Here is a 20,157-nt window from a genome sequence, read left to right as displayed (position 1 = left end):
TATATATATATATATATATATATATATATATATATATATATATATATATATATATATATATATATATATATATATATATATATATATATATATATATATATATATATATATATATATATATATATATATATATATATATATATTCGTATGTTCCCTGCGATGCTTTGCAAGGGTTTATTATTACCGCTTGCGCTCGTCATTTTTTCTTTTTTTTGCACTATCAGCGATTTTTGTTAGGAAAGTTGTGTGAAGGAATTCAATCACTGAAAGAGCTAATGGAATACACCTCTATTATTCGCTGCTGTTTAATAACCTTTTAACCGTTTCTCTGTTTTGTCTTCCATGCTTTCTTGTTTAATTGCCTGGTCAGCTGTCGAATTCACACAGTTAGGAACCAACTCAACCAGTTTAGCATCATCTTAGTCCTATGTAATCATATCCCAGTGCGAATCTCAGTGCTGGACGTGTCTGTGATGGAAATAACGCACGGCGCTCAATGCTCTTCTGTACCAAAGGACTTTGATATGTTTGTCAAAACTATAGTTCTCGAGCTGAGTAATTAATTACTAGGAAAACTCAGCATTGACTATTCGCAGTGCGCTGTTGCGTTTTGCCGGCGTCACATATACAGGCACAAAACACGAACACCTGTAAGAATGCTGGCGCAGCGGATAAGCTTATGTAACACAAAATTCAGAAAGTCGTTGGAAGCACCTTCAAGCAGGGAGCCCGTTAAGAAACGCTATCATGTACGGAGGTCAACCAACAAGTCTCTAGATGCGCATAATATGGTGCAGCGGGCGACAAACCAAACGATGGGTCGACGGTGCCCGACACTGTCAGCATTCGGTCGCGTCACAAAATTCTTCTCTGTGCGAATAGATCACAGTAACAGCGCGGTGTAGATTGAAATAACAGTACTAATAAATCAAGCTTCCGGACCAACTCGCCTAGCATTCGATATGGGACACAGCTTCTCGAAAAAGCATTCCCCGTCAAGATTGCGTGCATTTACGCGTCGACAATATGCAACGTACCCATGCAATAGCAAACGTTTTTGAAAGGCTGAAAACAAGCACGAATTACACTGTTATTTAAAGCCTACAGTCATTGCTCGTGAGGCTGAATGGTTTATTTTACTGCTAAGAGCAGGTCGCTACATTGTGCTCATTTCTGCACTGTGGCATGATTTCGTTGCGCCTTACACATTATATATTTCCTTGATTGAGGCTCAAGCTTCTGCCTGATGTGCACAATAGCCATGTTTTTTTTCCTTGCCTGCAGAACAATGTTATACCTGTCCATTAGAAGCTGACTAAGCGTCGGCTCTGAAAGCGCTGGAATTGCTGAATCTGCATGTGTCACACTGAATCTCACCACACGGCCTGCAGGCAGCGAAGGCTGTCGTGAACTGTAGCTAGATAACGAAATACGAAATGAGAACGCGTTATCTATAGAGTTCTAGGTACGTAGAATAAATGTGCATCTGGCACAGAGGGGCCAACGGCCACTTCGCACTTACTTCACCCAGCACGGAAGCAGCCACATCGTCTGTTCCGACTTGATTTACTTTTGCGCGTTTACTTTTCACATTTGAAAGCATCCGCGCATTCCTTGTTGTGCTTCGGACTTACTGATTTACAACTTTAGACGAACATACGTTTTCTTAACCTTCGATTACATCGACGAGAGACTGAATTGTCCTAATTTTGGTTTTCAAAGGGCACATGCTCAAAGGTCAAACACCTGTTAAGAATCTTCTCACGACATATATAAGATTACTCATTTGCCTTCAGTGGTCGCAGTGTTCCATGCCACTGGCGCACCGAGCTGGCTGACCAGGCGTCAATAGTCTGTAATACTACGTGACCACCTCCTACCATTTCCGTTATGCAGCGAGGAAGCCTGCTTCAAGCCCAAAGTCGCGCTGCAAAGCGTATGCTTTGTATTGGTCGCATTAAATGATTATGTAATTAATCAGCTGATACGCTATCGAGTAAGAGAGACAACACAGTAATAAGCGGGCTGGCATCTCTCAATTAAATGAAACGAATAAAAAATTACCACTTATGTGAACACGTATCCATCATATTATAGTCGTGGTAATCGTCCGCGCACATGCAGTTGGTTCCCGATAATGTTCACAGTCTGTGACGCAGTCCGCGTGCCTTATTAAAAAAGAAAAAAATAAAGACACAAGAATTCTTTCAAAGCCATCGGACAGGACTTTTCCTTTCTCCTCATTTTTTTTCTACCTTTTATCTTTCGCTCTGTACAGGGTAGACAACCCCACACCCATTCTGGTTACGCTTCCCGATTTCCGTCTATCTTATGACTGTAGGAAGCGAGGGCAAAGCATGCACAGGTAAAAGCGAGAGAAGATGGGGGGAGAACATGTATAGCCTGTACAACGCTGGGGAACCGCCATGATGAGGCGGAGACAATGAATTTCCTCGACAATATCCAGCAAGCTCCTTTCGCTCGCTGGCCTGACACCCGGACGAGGGGCCTCGTCTCGGGAATAACGATGTCTTGCGGGCGTCTCATGGGCGAGGATCAATCCTGGGCTTGGCCTAAGGGATACTCGTGTACCTTTGCGGAGACTTACGCATGTATGGCCGGTACTGGCAGTCGATGTCGAACGGAAGGTCGCAGCGCAGATGCTCGTAGCTGGACTTGTCATTGAAGACCAGCCCGTCGGGACAGAAACCTTGCACCACCGTGCCATTTCTGCACTCGTAGTAGCTGTCGCACTGTGTCTCGTGCGGGAAGTAGCCGTTGGTCGTGCACTGGCACCGGCCTGAAGAGCGGACGGTGCGATCGCACAGCGTTAGTGCGTATCTTGCGGACACAGCAGCACGAAAATAAGACTGGCCTCTCATGTCCTTTTCTGGTGCCGCGCATTGCATCATCGTCGCAAATCAAATGTGTATGCCGATTACCGGACTCGTACTGTACGCCGGCTCCTCACTGCCGTGGTCTACACGACAATATAAAAAACCGGTCCCAAGTGACATTCCATCCGGAAAATTCATGTTACGTACCTGCTGCCAGTCAAGTCATATTCAATAGCAGAAAAGCAGCTCTCAAGACAGCGACTCAACAGTTGGCCCACATAACTTCCACAACAGACAGTTACTCATAGCTGCATCGCTGTTGCCTCATGTCTTTTCTGACACAGCATGCTTGCGGGAGTAAGAACGATAACTCAATTCCTTTACTTGTGTGACGCCTGAGAATCTACGGTACAAAAGAAAATAGCGGCCGCGATATTAGTTAACCTTGGCGCCTGTTCAGAACTCCTCGCATCTTCATCAAGTTAGGCTCCTTTACGGTGCTGGAACAAAACGTGTCATTCTTTGGGGCAGCTATTGCACTGTGTTTGAACTGGATTGTCGACCTCGAAGCAGGCGTTCATGGTCCGAAAAAAGAACAAACAAACTGTGCAGAAGTATGAAAAAACTATGGAAAATTATGAAGAAGCTAACTTCATAATTTTCTCAATAAGTTTTTTTGGGGGGACGAAACGCCTGCTTTGGAGTCGACAACCCTGTGCAAACATAGTGCAATAGCTGTCCCAACCACTGGCATGTTCTGTTCTAGCACAGTAAAGGAGCTCAACATAATAACGATGCGAGGAGTTTTGAACAGGCGCCAAGCTTAGCCAATATCGCCACCGCTATTGTCTTTTGTGCCGTAGATTCTCAGGCGTGACAGAAGTCAAGGAATTGAGTTACAGTTCTTACTTTTCTCACTTAAAAATGAAGAAGAAACGTTTACAGAGGGGTTAATACATAGTGAAGAGAGGACAACAGCGCAACATTTGAGACGAGGTGCAGGACGACACAGACATAACTGCGTCTCTTAACTTTTGCGCGCTGTTCGTTCCCTCTTCTTTTGACAGCCTAATGGGTGAGAAAATTTCGAGCCTGATTTCAATACTCCTTGGTGCACCTTTTCAGCACTCAAGTGCGTTCCGTAAAAGCGATTGAAGGTTCGCCCTTCATTTTATCAATCGTGAAAAACCTTCACTTCAACAGGATGCGTCAGAACGTCTTCGCCTCTCCTCTGCATGCCTGTGTTTGTTTGTCGAATTGCGATATTTACCTATAACGTACTGAAAAAGGAAAGGACTCGTCACACTTCCGTTTAAATGGGCGAGACGCTGCCGTCAGTTTGCGATATGTACCAGATGTCAGACCTCATGGTTGATCGAGCGATTGAAGCTAGACTGAACCCAATGTAGCCCCCGAAATTTTTCTTCGTTTTCATGCTTCAATGGGGCGCTAACATGCTCGATACCCAAGCATGCAGCCCTAAGTATCCAAGGAGAGTTGGCCCTTGCACTATAGCTCTCCATCACTGATTAAGCTCACACACGAAAAACGAATCCCGAGTTTCTCCTATAGAGTGAACGTGTCTGCTAATTGGCCGAACATCTTGAACGAAAGAATATCGCGAAAGACGAGGATGCAAAAGGCACACAACAACCACACGGAGCAATGTTAACAACTGAATTTATTGACACGAAGCACGTACATACAAAAACGCTAGAGCGCATCGTCAATGCCATACAAAAACATAAAAGAATGTGAAGCCATGGCCTGGCCACCCTTACAGGATGCTGCGTGCGCATGACGGAAGCGGGTCTCATGACAGGTTAGCCGATAAATACTCAAGTTCTTTGCAGATAGTATAACAGACGGCGCGCTCACACATTTTTCATTCAACGCTGCAATTCTGTGTGCCCCGATGGTTTCGCGCGTCATTTGGTTTTGGTTTTTGGCTGAAACGTCACATTTTTTCATTGACGACAGCACCCGTACTGCTTGCAGTGAACGCCTAGAAGACCACAGATGGCTCTAGTTACTTCAAAGTGTTGTTTACACTGGCTTTACTCAACAAAGTATAACAAAAACATAGACGTTTCGCCACCTATGCGGGTGGCATCGTCAGTACACAATGTTACATTGTAATGGTGCTCACGAATCCTCTCATTTAAACAACGGCCGGTCTGGCCAACATACGCTTCCCCGCACGCCAAATGGATGCGGTACACCACATTCGCGACACATGGAACAAACGGTGACTGCTGTTTCTTAGTGCAAGTGAAACCATACTTGGTAGAGTTGACTCTGTTACATAATTTGGACAACTTGTTCGGCGCGGTTAAAACTTTAACATTCACGCACTGGCCTATCCACTTCAGACTGTGTGACGAGTGAGAGAGAGAGAGATAAGTCATAAAGGAAAGGTAGAGAGGTTAACCAGGTTGAGCCCGGTAGGCTACCCTGCACTGGGGAAGCGGGAAAGGGGATGACTATGTATGCAAGGTATTGCGGTGGTTTTGTGAAACTGCTTTTCTTTTTCGCTATTGCTACTTCCTCGTTTGACAAGCTTTCTATTTTTGATTTCTTTCACAATTTTTCGGGCGACAGAAGCGAGCACGTGACGCTGGTACCCGGCGCCAATTAACCTAGCGACCTGAGCTTGAATGCTGTCGTGCTTACAATGTATGCACGACTTCTTGAGCGCGTTGAATAGGCACAAGTTGGCGACCTCCCTTTTATCGAGCTTCCATATATATATCATATAATATCACATTATATCATACCATATCTTCACATTCTTTCATGTTTTGGTATATCCTTGACGATGCGCTCTAGCCCTTCGTCTCAATGAAGTCCGTTGTTAGGAGCGTAGTTCTTGCGTGCTCCTTCTGTGTCCTCGTCTTTCGCGCTGTTCCCTAGTTCAAGATAGTTCTCATATCGAACTTTTAAAGGTCAGTTTTTTCTATTTTCTTTTTTCTTTCCACAGTCTCCTTTCGCGGTTGTTCAAATGGGTAGCTTCGTTCCTAAAATAAAGAACAGTAACTGCAGCTCAACGCTTGGTCTGCGTTCTGTACGCTAAGCGAGTCTGCTTACTACAAATCCCGAACAGGTTTTATCCCAGCAGAGTCGAGCAGAAACGGATTTCCGTTCAACTGTATACCATCGTTACGCCAGGTTGCAGCAGTTTTTGGGGACGAAACGTAATTCACCTCCCACGTTATTATTATTTTCGCCTATATGATTCTGAAAACAGCCTCCAAAGAGTCATCCATGTCGCTTGTTTGTACGAAAGGTCAGTGTAACCTATATTTCGTACCTTGTGTCTCCGCCAAGGCACGCAGGCGTGCGAGGGATGTATGTACGAACCTGGCAGAAATGTTGTGTAGCATGCCAGCCATAAAAAAAAAGTCAGACTTCGTGCAAAAAAAATAAATGAATAAATAAAGAAAAGGAGTTTCTGGTATGATTTGTTCCTCACGTGTTGAAAATGGCGTTTGTTTATTTGGCGAGAAACGTAACGTATACCGCGTACGCGACCGCTGGCGTTTTTCAAAGACCGGTGCAACCGCTGGAGAGCACAATGTCACAGGTTCGATCCACAGTCGCGTTGGCGGTCGTATTCCACCATACGATCAAGCTGCACTAATGGCTATGCGATGAAGGCGAAGGCCAGAGCACCTTCATCCTGAAGTGGGATGCAAATCCATCTACAGGGTGTTCTTTTTCACTGTACCAAATTGTTAAACATTGCCTTTGGCAGAAAGCCCGATTCTAACCTTTGATCTAAATTACTCGATGAGGTGGTGATTCCTTCTACGAGAACTCAAAATGCTTACATAAGCAATTAAGTCAATTATGCTAATCAATTTATTAATTATTTCACGGCATTTATTTGAATCTGGACGAATTGCAGCTGAGTTCGCAAGGCGTATCCACTTGGAAACAATTCTCTGGACTGCACCAGTTTCGAGATATGAATTTTCAAAGTGTCCGACGAAATGCACTTGCGTTCTAGTCACCTTTTTAAAGAAAAACTCTGTTTTATGCATTGAAGCACAAAAGTAGCTCGCACAAAAGTAACGCATTTCGTCGGACACTGAAAATGAATATCTCGAAACTGGTGCAGTTCAGAGAAATAGTTTCAAGTGGATACGCCTTGCAAACTCACCGGCTATAATCGTATATTCCAGTATGTGCCGTTAAGTAATAATTAAAAAGTTAATTCGCGTAATTATGGTAATTATTAAATTAAGTATTTCGATTTCTCGTACAAGTAATGACCACCTCACCAAGTAATTTAGATCAAGGGTAAGAATTCTTCTGTCTGCCACAGGCAAATTTTAAACATTTGATGCAGCTAAAAAAAAAGAACGCCCGATATATACAGCCTCATTTCTGTGGCGTCCGTCCTGAAACGGGTGCTGCGCTCTGTCAAGCTTCACTGAGCAGGCCACACATTGAATCGCTTCATGTGAAAAGAAGATGGATAATCGCAATCGAATGCATTGTTAGCGAAGGCAACCGGCCAATCACGCAGTTTTAGCGAACGAAAGGGTTTGCGAATGTGGCCCCTGGTATGTCGCAAATTCGTTCTTATATAAACAACCTCTGAACAAGGATCTAGTGAAGCGCGCAAGTACGCTTCGGGCAGTAAATCTTATAACAGCTCGGATACCATAGATGGTGTTTATCGTCGAAACGACTTCGTCCTTGAAGAGACGGGGAAAAAGAAAAGATTTTGGCACACGGATCAAAACGTCCAAGACATGGCTTTCCTGCTTTTGTGCTTATTTACGATCCAGCGCGCGGCTGGCTGGCAATAGCGTCCTCAATACGGTGTTTGCAGTCTTCAGGAGACGGCCAGACGCTAGCCTGTACAAGGTGCCATACGGTTTCCCCTATTAGCGGTTAGACTTTCCTAGGTTTTCATTCCGTCACCGCCGTCACGAGCACTCTTGGAAAATATTGACAAAAGCGGGCCGGGATCCGTATGTACACCACGTTCGCTTCAGTTGCGCGCTCTTACATAGCAGCTCCGAGGCCGCTTGCGCGTGACCTTATCCTGCGCCGCACATCCGGTTTCTGCTTTCTACCTTAGGAACACTTTTGTACCACGCACATGAACATAGACAGTGCGTTGCAAGTTAAGTTTCCAGAAATATGTTCCATACATGCGGAGAGCATTCCTGTGTGCTATACTATAGCGACTTAAATTTGATACGGATGCCTGCAGGCTAATCTTTAATTTAACAGACATCGCTCTATGGTATCATACTTGCCACTTTTCGGTGTACACGAACTACCGAAGCTATGCAGGCTGGAATACTTATGAGGAGTTGCATTAGTGCAGCTTTATTTTGGGCAACTGGGAAACAATTTTAGACAACAGATTTCATGGGTACAACAGCTAACACAAATATTAGGAATTCGAATCGCAGAGTGTCTCTCGTATATGCGCGCAAAGTTTCAAGCAGAAGCGTTTAGCCGTTTGCTTACAGCAACAATTCTAAAACTTTATTCACCGATCGAAGGAGCATGTTAAAGGCCGTTAACGGCAATTTGAACATTTTTTTTTTACAGCGACGCCAACATACCTATAAACTTAAAGCTTCCCAAGAATGTTCGTTTAAATGCGGCTCATATTTCTACAAAGTGTTATCTTGATATATTGAGTAGTTTGCTAACGGCAGACGTTTTAGTCCTTGCCAAAGGCATCGAGAAGAGGCCCAATCAGCACAAATTTTTTAACTGCCTGGGACACCGGGCCAAAGAATCTATCGTTGAAAAATTTCTCCGGCACGTTTCTCCCACTGCACACTTTATTACTACCAATTTACATTATCACACGTTCTATACAGTTCTGAAATCGGAACTGTCGAATACACCGTGCAGCTCAAATCGAAAACAAGAGAAATGAAGCAAGTTCCCTCAACGCCACCTCATTGGTCCATACACTTCTATATTTCCCCATCCGCCGTGGTTGCTTAGTGGCTGTGGTGTTGGGCTGCTAAGCACGAAGTCGCGGGATCGAATACCGTCCATTGCGGGCGCATGTCGATGGGGACGAAATGCGAAAACACCCGTGTATTGAGATTTAGGTGCACGTTAAGGAACCCCTGGTGGTCCAAATTATTCCGGAGTCACCCACTACGGCATGCCTCATAATCAAATCGTGGTTGTGGCACGTAAAACCACAAAATTTCTTTTTCTACCTTTCCCCACCAGTTACCACTAATACGCCTAATATTCCCGTCTATTTTTCACTGCACTATAGCTCTAATGGCTTTATCTATAAATTTTCGACGTTGCGAGTCGACATTCTCCTCCGCATCGAGTCGCAATAACAGCTTTGTGCGCAGGTAAACAAAGAATAGGGGTGCAGCAAAGCGTTCGGCATCTTTACACTCGACCCCTCGCGCCAAGCACTATTTACCGTTTTGAATAATGGTCCCGCTCAGTGCCCAAACGTGTATTTGCTAATTATCCAACAACGTGTGCAACAGGATTATACCTGAGACGGAGCTCGGCAAACCTTTAGGGACCTCTGACACAGTATACAGAGGGCGCGCCCTGCTTTTACACAGACCGGTCATTTACAGAAGCGATCTTGGATGTATTTGACCTTACGGTCGCCGGATGCGCCGACTGCATACTACAAAGCGTTCGCAGGTCAAGTCTTCTACAGCGGTCGATGTTTTTCGATATCTGCTTAGGCTAGAAGGGGGCCATCTCCGGCGAAAGCTTCTCCACGAACGCTTCACGAAATGAAACTCCTTAGCTCGCCGCTGCGCTCAAGCTTTGCCTGGTGCGCTGCCACGCTTGTGGGGGGCCCCGCGGCGCAAAAAGTCTGAGCATGCATATTTCTGGTGTGACTCTGCCATGACACCACATAGATTAGATTAGATTAGATAGATTAGACGCCGGCCAATGTGCTGCTGCGGAAATTGTTACGTGGTTGCATTTTGGAGGTACTCAGAAATTCCTTCTCGCCGCGGTATATATATAGCATATTAATGCGCTATCGTGTCCGTGGCATACATATATGGCTTAACTGCAGGTGGCCAGAAATAAAAAGCTGCCTCCCATGCGAGTGCGTGACCCCTGTAGCGTTTTTATGCGTGGCGTAAACATTAGACGCCGCTATACGCACCGAGCCGCGTGCCGGCATTACCGCGTATCATTTTTGGCCGGCAGTGCGTATAATTAGGTGCAATTATGCCCACGTTACGTAGGCGCTCACAATACCATTCACGTCCTGTTTCTGATTTCTCCGTTTATTGATGTACCTGCACAGGTGAGTATTTTTCTTCTCAAGGGGTCAACGAAGCGACTGCACTAGCACAATTACAAGGTTAAGCATTGTCTTCATTATGCTTTCTCCCATTTAACTTCAATTATCCAGCAGTCAACACTTGTGGCACCTGTATACGCAGTCGGCAGGCAGTTGACGAGACCACGCCAACACTCGTATTCTCGCTGTTCTGCAAGAAACACGCTCTTTCTCTCTTCTAATTCTCGCATCGCGCGCTTCTTGCATGACGTGTGCCGCGCAAGCGCAGATGACGAGAATGTGGGCACACTCGTGTGAACTGAGAGCGAGAACTAAGGGCCAACTTATCTCACGGTGTTTTAGGCGCCGTACGAAGAGAATCCACCACTGAGTAGCGAGGGGGAGGGGGATAGCCACCTTCTGGCGCGGAGAAACGAAACTTCTCTACGCGACCTCGCCAAGCAGCGGCGACGCGCGTCGTATTGAGAACTTGCCAAGAGAATCGACGCAGAGCTGAGAAACCAAGGCTGCGCACCGCCCAGGAGTAAGTAACACTCGTCGCTTCAGTGTGTGTGTGCAGGTGTGCGACTTCTTTCGTTTTCGCCCTCGTCGTTTAGAGCTTGCATTCAAATATGCAACACCAACTCGGCCGAAAAGCTCCGCCCACGTCGCCGACGAAGTGGTGCCGGCCACGCGTGGGTTGCATACCGAATACGCGTATTCTACAATAATATATCTGCGCACCTGAGCAGCGTCTGCCTGTCGCAGTGGTGCAGGACTGCAGGGCTGAGAAAAGGCACTGTTATCCTAACCGTACGTTTCCGGCGCAGACGCTGACGATTTCCCGCTATGGCCTACTCGGACTTATAGTACACTCCTCACAAAGCACAACGCTATGGTGACCATCTACGAAGACGCTTATGCTTCGAGAATTCACTACGCGTGATTTCATCCAACCATCCGCCCAGCCAACTCTCGTTTAGTCGTCAGGAGTTTCCTTCTCTAGTTGCCAATATTCGCCTGCATCTCTTTCCTCCAACCGAATCTCGATCTCCCGTCCAGATGGAAGCGTAATGCGTTATTCAATCAGCACTCCATGTCATCTTGACAGGCGTCTCATATCCTTTGCAGGATCATTGCCGCAAGATATGTTCTTGGAAGACATACAGCGCACACGCGCAAATGTAAAACCGTCGCGTTCATCAGAAATCGAACGGCTCCGCGCAACAACGAGCATTCAATTTTATGCACGATTTTGGTCGCCTGCACTTTGCTGTGTAAGTGCGCGAGATTCCATAATTGGGCAAATAACTTTTGGCGTTGGAAGTAACATTAGGAACGATTTGTGTGAAAGTATAGAGTTCGCTTCCAGTATACAAAATCTTGCCCTTCACAACCCGCCGCGGTGGCTTAGCGGCTATGGTGTTGCGCTGCTAAACACGAGGTCGCGGGATCAAATCCCGTCCTCGGCGGCCGCATTTCGATGGGGGCGCAATGCAAAAACGTCCTTGTCACGTGCATCGGGGGCACGTTAAGTATCCCCTGGTGGTCAAAATTATACCGTAGTCCCCCAGTACGGCGTGCCTCATGATCAAATCGTGATTTTAAAACGTAAAACCTCAGAATTCAATTCAATTAGTCGGTTCACACGCTGCAAGAATTGATTAACTGACAAGGGTTAAGAGGCTATACTTCTTTGGACAGCAGCAGTTCGTGGGTGGAATGCGCCTCATCAAACAATTCAAGGTGATACGAAAAGTTGGTATGTCACCTGCTTGGTTCGGGGATGGAACTACATGCACTTCTTGCTTCCATTCGGCGCTCGATAATTTTAAAGGATAACGTCACATACAGGCCACCCCTCCGACGTGATGACACCATTAACGATGCTAATTTCTGCGCTCGTACTATCACTTTATTATGCTTCTCATTGTCCTCGCCTGACCTGACGATAGCAGTTACGCATTGAGACATCATATAACCACTGCTAACAGTTGATACTACAACACTATGTTGAAGTTTCTCTCCACGTATCTTTCTCGTTCTCTTTATTTCTCTTCTCTTTCTCGCTCAGGGTACTTTTCCCCTTAACAGTAATGGACATATCCATGACGCCAGCTACATCCCTATATGTGCCTCCTCTGTTCTTCGTCATATCTCTCCCGCGTCACGTCGTGGCCGCTGCGATGTAATAATTGAATAGCGGGCCCGACGGGTATACGTGTGCGAGAGACAAGTGCACCGCAATGCATGAAGTCAGCTGTGATCTTGCCTCATTTAATTCTGGACGAGTTTCGGAACAAGTTTTCCCCGTCGCAGTGACACGCGTGGACGGGCGATCGCAAGAAGCGCGCGCAACCTTGACTTCGTCCCGTACACCGTCTTCGGCGCATCGCGTCGATAAAAAGCGGACCAGACCGGTCATGAGGCAGAATAGACGAAATACATGTACTACTACGCGGGCGAGACCACATATGCGCTGCAAAACCTTGGATCCAGTAATGAGGACTGCATTCCGCGACGAAGCAGCCGACGGCATAGAACGTCATTACTCAAGGATCAGCAGTCTCGCCGCGGTGCCGAGCGGATCCCGCTCAGGCGCGCGATACGCCGAAGACGGCCGCCTCCGCGCGCATACCTTTTCTCGGTCGCGTACGGAATGATTCGGGGCTCAACTTAGCTGTCGAACGACACCGCGATTTTTTAACTTTTCGTTCACTGTGGGCACCTGTGCGTCCATGGCACGGCGTCTAATAAGCAACACGCATTTCCTCATCTGTTTACAAGTTAATCGCAGTCTACATCGCGGCCGCTTGTGTGACTTTGTGACTTTGCCTACAAGCTCACTGTGGTGCGACTTACCTTTGCCTTTTACATTTATATGTTCGTGGAGAAGCCATCGGCATTATAGGGTGACTGCATCGTTTCATTTTATTTTCATTTCAATAATCATAATAATAAAACCAACGCTACGAGTTACAGGCTTTTGGAAGGCGATCAGGGCAACGAGGAGCAAACTGATGAGGCAGCGCAACGGGGTCTTGGAAGCAGGCAGACCTCGCCCAAAGATGGGTCGTGCCCTGTAATTGTGTACTCCTCCGGCATTTAAGAAATGAAGAGGCGATATTCCGGTGACTATACCTGACGCATGCCGTAGCGAACGCGTGTTGACGTCACGTGTCCTTATAGGCACCACATGTGTTGTTTGTTCCGTCATTCCTCCATCACTCGCAGATTACGTGTGCACGAAGACGACAGCAGAAATTTGTTGCTGGAACACCACGGACAGCGTATATATACGTAGGTGTCTGCGAGTATATACAGCATGCATATGTAAGCGCACGGTTAAATTACGCGGCGCGTGCATCGTAAATGAACTTGGGTACAAAGCCCCCGACCTGCGTGCACGAACGAGGGAAGCGTCGTTTCGACATGCGCTTCCAGGAAATGCGTGTGTGGATGACCCAGATGCCAAGTCGCGTTCTTTTTGTCTCTCTGCGAAGAAAGCGGCGACAAAAGTACGCATAAGACGAGACAAATTCGTTTTGTTGCGCATCCACGGAGAAAGCGCTGGTGTCACCACGCGCACTGCTGCGCCACCTACTTCTTCAGCTCTTGCCAGACGTGCAATGGTAGTGACAGATACACTTAAGACTGAGCGCGAAAACGCGCCTCGAAGAGTTAGTTCTGCTACTCTTATCTCCTTTTCCCGCGAAGCTCCGCCAGACGGTGAAATACGTGTGCCCACGGTCGCCTTCGCAGAAGGAATAGTTAGAACACATGACACGAATATTCGTAATGCTCCCTCGGCAATCTTGAGCTACATATGTGGGTTGCGTGGAAGTAAACGCCGAACATTGCGGCTGACTGCATTTCATACGCCGTACCTATTTCGTGTCGCATATATAAGGCCATCAAAAGCTGCGCCCCAACACAGCCCAAGTGTTTACAGAGAGTTACTGCGTCGTGTATAACACGTAATTCGGAATCGCGTTTTCAAGTAATGACTGAGGAGAGAAGATTGCGGAAGCGTAGCTTTCTGCAGCATTACCTATACAACCGATATTTCACAGCGGCATTCCGTATCCGATACACAACACTTCGTTGTCCCTTCGCATGAATGTCAGATGTTTGTTGTTTCTCAAGCGCTCGAGATGCTTAAAATTATTCGCCTGTATTCACAACGCAGTGAATGAGTGAATTAAAGTGACGAATTGACAGATGTCGAAACAGTCGCTCGTGACTAGTAACAGCGAAAGCGAGCAGCCAGTGAGCAACAGTTTTCAAGATTGAAATAAAAAGCTTTGTGAATTCGGCCTCTTACTGGAAGAAATCGTGCACTGTCCGATGGCTGCAGGCAGGAAAAGAAAACAGTAAATGAAAAAGAAAAGGAACAAGAAGACAAGTGAATCGCACCCACACCGCTCAGTTCGAATGTGCAGAGATCGCGTTACTTTCACAAGCATAAGTAAAGGACCGCGGTCCCGCCTCGTCCGAATTTAACTTCGGTCAAATATATCTACGGTAAGTGAATTGTAGATATCGGCGCCACTGCAGGAAATTAATTCGCCCTGCTCCGGGGATTTAACCTGAAGATAGTGCCTAGGTGGGCCAGCGGACCAGGATGAATTTTTCTTCAACTGTGAAACTTTCCTTCTAAGCAATCTGCTTAGGTTTGCGTTGTAGCTCCGTTCTACAGCCTTGTAGACACTAACTTTCCTTTTCATAATCTGCATGTGTTGCTTTCTGACCGTGCTAGATGACTACATCGTTGTGGCACATGGAAACCAGAATTGACTAATCACTGTGACCATCCCTATACTTATAACGATATCAGGTATGGATATCTATCATAACGGAAACGCGAACGACGATCAAACGCAGTCACCTTCGTGAGCTATAGAACAATATAGTCTAGTTTGTTTAGCTTTCAAAGAATGCATGACAAGCTGCTGCATATATACAAAAAATAGCGTCCTGAAGATGTGCAAACTTGACGGCCTTTCTGTTTTTTCTTTTGCTTGTTCAATATTCCTGCATGCATCGCAAGAACATGTGGTTTAGCTTGGCCTTAAACAACAACGATCCGTGCATCGACCTCGAGCTGGCTGAGAGCATGACGTTTCATGCGACTGGGACCGCCAGATAGACGGCGCCCTCCGAGCTCACGCCAGAGCTCACAAAGGAGCACGCGGTGCGGGCAAGAACTGGCATACTGCGACCGAATCGTGAGACAAGGGCTACTGTGCAATCTCGGATAGGCTGCACTAACAATCCCTGGTCGTCTCATGAAGGAACAGAATGGCCGCGAAGGCTATAGAGCTGTGTCACAGCGTTTGAGCGCATAGGAGGGAGAAAAAAAAAGAAACACATACGGAGGCGTCTGACGTTTGAATAGTGAACGCTCAATCAGTCACTCTAATATATACTCAGCTATAGCGCAGCAGTTAATTTTACACGTGCTTTTTCAGCATCGCTCCACAATTTCTCGAATGCCCTGCGAACACGAGCGAGCTTGTAATCAAGCATTGCGTTTACCCACTTTAAGGTGTCTGACCACTGAAACAGCGCTCAGCCAACAGCCCCTATAGATAATAGAGCGCCTTGAATGTGACGTCACCTACGAATGCTGAAGCTTCCATTAAAGTTATGTTTTTTGGGGAAAAATATTAAGCGCTCCCTGCGTCACCCGCGTCCTCCTCTCCCTTGAACTGTAATGGCTCTAAGCGGCTCCCCCGTGAGGTCGCGGCTCGAAGCACGCAGGCGTTTTATTATCTAAACAGGTGTCGGTTTATTGCACTGCGATGCTAACAGCGCGTATTTGGCATCTCCCAACGTACACAGCTAGCGCATCAAAAGAGAGAACGGATGGGCCCGGTGTCAGGGGCCCACATATGTGACGTGCCTTTTATAACGTTGAGTATAAGCGACCATATTGCCGCCGGATGTGTTGGGGTGGGGTGAGGAGAAGGCGCTCTGCGCGGCGTGCAAATTTCGAACAGCGGCGCCCCGCCTGTCGGCACACTGAAAACGGGAAGGCTGACTGATACAATTGGAAACTGGAGACCGCAATCCAGTGATAGCGGATGCTTGTATCGCGCTGCGTGCTTCAAAGTATGGTCTTTTCTCGCTGTGTGGAAGTCAGTGCTATACTTTGAACGGGATTTCGTTTTATCCTCTTCAACGAAAAAAGTCAATTTTGTTTCTGCAATATCCCATTCAGGCGCGAGTTATGATGCGCCGTCAGTAAAGGTGTTTAGGTTGCGTCGTGCTTTACATACAAGGTGCTGCAGACTCAACTGGACGAAAATCCAGATTGTATAGGATGATCCTTATACGTGTTCCAATGAGCCTTCGTAGTTACAGAGCAATTAAATTTTAATTTAGCTTACAATCAGTCACGTCACTTTTTTTTTCTTCACAGAAAGATATGTATCACTGGCTAAAACCACTTCCAAGCGTTAATTCGTTGCAGGCAAGTAAAAAACTGTTTCTACACTATTGCTGACGGAACAGAGCAAGTAGAACTTCCCGTCGAACATGGCATGGTGCTTTTAGTAAACTGGTTTTGTATAGCAATACTATGCAGTCTAAAGTGAACTGGCGTCGTATTGGTGAGCAGAGGGTCCAATTCACCCACAGCTCAGTTTTTGTTTTCTTGACACTGATGGACAGAGCTGGCAAAAATCAATCGCCTAAGCAAATATGTACACCTTGATTGAAGGGGATACATGCGCTCTGCGTGTGCAATAAGGCGTGTAAACCGAGTATGCAGTGGATTATACAATTGCGGTTTCACCTGTAATAAGCATGTTCGTACTCACTACCTCGCTTATTCGAACGGTTGCTTTCACACGTGATAATGCGCTATCACTCAAGCGTCACTAATATATGAGGCGGTTAGGAACAATAAATCGTTCTTCATACAATCGCTCTAGGTAAAAATGAACATGTTATTATCTGTCTATGGATAGGGCACGTAATGTATACGATTAACTGCTACTTACCTGTAGACAAATAACTTTCTAATTTTCGCCCAGAGGGACTGCACAAACATCTGTATAATCTGGTAATAGCGTCACGTAAAACTTACGGAAGGTGTTATTGGGTTAGGTAAACATAAGTAGTCTAGTTAAAAAAATAACTCATATAACAGAACGAGAAGAACAATGGGATAAATCATGTTTGCAATGTCGTGCAGGATATGCGCAAATCGATTTTGGAGGAGATGCCCGATTTGCGACTTGAAATCGGCAAGCAACAGAGATCACTCGATGGAGGCTGCTGTCGAATGCTTCGTACTAAATAAATGGGGTACATGTAAATTTTCGTACTAAATAAGCTTCGTACTAAATAAATGGGCTTCGAGTAAATTTTCACGCAAAGCTCGACCTTTATTTTCGTAGTTATGCTATTGCCTTTTACGTGCGCACAACATCGTGCGATCACACACCTAACGTTATAATTTTTTTAATAAACGATTCAGCAACAGCATAAAAGAGTTTACGGAAACATGTGTGTATATGTTTTACATCGGTTTATCAAATGAGGTTACTACATAGGACCCGAAAAGAAAGAAGGACACAAGAGTCACAGGCCCGTCTGGGTCCCGCCTTCTTCTGAGCTCCATAATAATAGATGACACTTTGCTGAGCCAGCGTAATGAATCGACTACAGCGCAATGTCATGCTTTATTATGACATGTATTACTAAGGAGCGAAAAAAAGCGTGGCTATTACTGCACGTTTATTTTATTTTATTTTTTTGCAAATGATCTACCTGGAGCCCTAGACATAAGAAGCGTTTATATCACCTGAAAGAAATGTAAGCGCTCGAAAATGCAGCACACATTGTATTTTTCTTAGAGTGTTTTTCTGTACTTTTTGATTAAGTACGCACGACTATAGGCGGTCTTGTGAGTCCGTGGAAGGAGAGCAAGTACCACTGCAAATTAAGTGGCCCAACATAGAAATTACGGACGTCTGCAGAACACATCTAAGAATCTAAGCGAAGGCGTGTTCTTTCCTTTTTTTTTCTTTTTTGTACGACACGAAAATGCGCGTTCGCTATGCTCGCTTTTCACGAGACTATCGTCAGACGGCGACAATTTATCGCGTCATCTTGGCTCACAGCACCGTGTGCACCCACGGAGAATAACTACTTGGAAACGAGAAAAAAAAAAAAACGAAACTGAAAACGAAACATGGACATAGGTCCCACACGGTGTACGAAAACGACAACCGCTGTTCGGTGCGTACTCCCTCCTAACCATAAAACTCGGGGCTGTCAAAGTGCCGCGAGCAGCGGTGAAGACAGCGGAGAGCCCCCGCAGCCAAAGCTGGGCACTCCGCATGCCGGCCGAGCTGCAGTGACCAACGCGCAAGATCGGCGCGCCGCCACGGCGGAGACTCACCGAGGCCCAAGAGGACGGCGAAGACGAGCACTGCGTAGAAGAGCATCTCCGGAGTAGCTGTGATCCGGTCGGCTTTCACTCTCGCTATGGAAATGCGGCGGCCGAGCGGCGCTCCTCAAGAACTGTAGGACGGCTCGCTCTCTCCGAATCTGGGTCACGTACGGTGGCGCGTTTGCGTGACCCTCGGGGGTCACGACGGAGACCTTCCTTCCCCCGTCACCTCCACCGCGAATCATGCGCAGCTTTTCCGTCCGCTTGCTGAGAGGGGCTCGCGGCCCAGCATGCCGCCGCGGAAGTCGCGACTCCCGGCTCGAGTCACGGCGGTCAACAGCCAAAGGGAAAGCGGCGCAGACTTGGTGCGCGCCGTCTTGCTCGCGACGATGAACGGGCCTGCCGCCTCTGCGGCCGCTGATCGCCCGCCAATTCGGTAGCGCACGGCCGGGACCGGCGTCCTGGCGCGCGCTCGCGTTGGCGCGCACCAACGCCGAATATTTGCAGTGGCGCGCTCTCACTCTATGCTCGACGTAGACCGCACGAAATGTGCAAAGCGATCTGACAACTGCACAAAGTCGGCGTAAATTGATTTTCTACAAATTTCATTGTACTTCTTTAACGTTAGCTGGAAGCGAAACTTGTAATAGCAATATATGAGAGCACTGTAGCCTTTCGCGAAGACGGGTCGGAACCTTTTGTCACGAGCAGTAACAGAGCGATGCACTCTGAACCACTCGATGCAAGCTGTGCGTCAACTACATATGAGCTCTTCAATTGCTCGTAAATAAAAAGAAAGAAAAAAGGCACAGAAAACACAAATGGCCGAGGTGGCCAAACGGCGGCTGGTATCTGTCCTGTAAACAGCGTCGATTTTAGATTTTAGCGCTGTCGTTACACTGTCGAAAACGAGAAATTTGCACTACGTCCTTTTTTTTTACCGACTGTTTTGCGCACGTCAGCGTTATGCAGTCGCTATAAGAAGTGCATAACTGCGCCTACAAAGGCGCCAGAAAGTGAGAGTGATCTCTGCATCGTGAGGCTGACAAAGTGAAGGCGAGGAAGGGGGAGGGCCGAAGGCTATAACGTATTGAGCGTGAGGGCGAGGGTGGTGTGAGGACGACGTTGAGGCTAAAAGAGCCCTTCAACAACGCCCTTCAAAAAAACCTCTTCAACAATGAAGGGGTTTCGCTCAGCTTTGCTGCTGACAAGCTTTCTCGAGAAAAACTGGCAGGGAAAGAGGAACGCCAAATCGGTTTACACGTACTGGTAAATTATTGTTGCAAATATTTATTTAGGTTCATTTAGCGGAAGAAGGTTTGGTTTTATTGGATGAAATGAGGGCAAATGTTTTGTTCTTGAACCTGAGCGCCGGATCAACAACAGCGTGACGTCACGGATTTCAAAGTATTATAGCATATTTTGGCCATTTTGGCCGAGGAAAAGTTTTCAAAATTTTTAGTTTGAGTATTTGGTTCCCTTAGAATATCTTGTGGCCATTCTTTACCGATAAGCAACTAACTAGGCTCGGGACAACAAAATCCATAACATCACGGCGACCTCGTGTTGGAACTTCAAGGCGGCTTCGCCACATGTCTTTCGTGCTTGTGTGCGTGCGTGCGTGCGCGCGCGTGTGTGTGTGTTTTCTTCTT

General features: G+C 46.6%; 2 protein-coding genes across 2 annotated transcripts in view; one reads left to right on the top strand and one right to left on the bottom strand.

Moving 5' to 3' along the window:
* LOC135905751 (protein obstructor-E-like) overlaps positions 1-18,755 on the bottom strand; it is a 30,511-nt gene extending 11,756 nt beyond the window's left edge. The window contains exons 1-2 of the mRNA XM_065436777.2: positions 18,515-18,755; positions 2,609-2,800 (exon numbers count right to left, since the gene is read on the bottom strand). Of these exons, the coding sequence (XP_065292849.1) occupies positions 2,609-2,800; positions 18,515-18,560 (238 nt within the window). The 5' untranslated portion in view covers positions 18,561-18,755. The remainder of the gene's footprint in view (positions 1-2,608; positions 2,801-18,514) is intronic.
* LOC135905749 (uncharacterized) overlaps positions 1-20,157 on the top strand; it is a 268,697-nt gene that overhangs the window by 144,577 nt on the left and 103,963 nt on the right. The window lies entirely within an intron of this gene.

The sequence above is a fragment of the Dermacentor albipictus genome, chromosome 1, assembly GCF_038994185.2.
Source record: "Dermacentor albipictus isolate Rhodes 1998 colony chromosome 1, USDA_Dalb.pri_finalv2, whole genome shotgun sequence".
In the NCBI taxonomy this organism is placed as follows: domain Eukaryota; kingdom Metazoa; phylum Arthropoda; class Arachnida; order Ixodida; family Ixodidae; genus Dermacentor; species Dermacentor albipictus.
The sequence above is the reverse complement of the archived record's forward strand: the minus strand, read 5'-3'. Positions and strand labels throughout refer to the sequence as shown.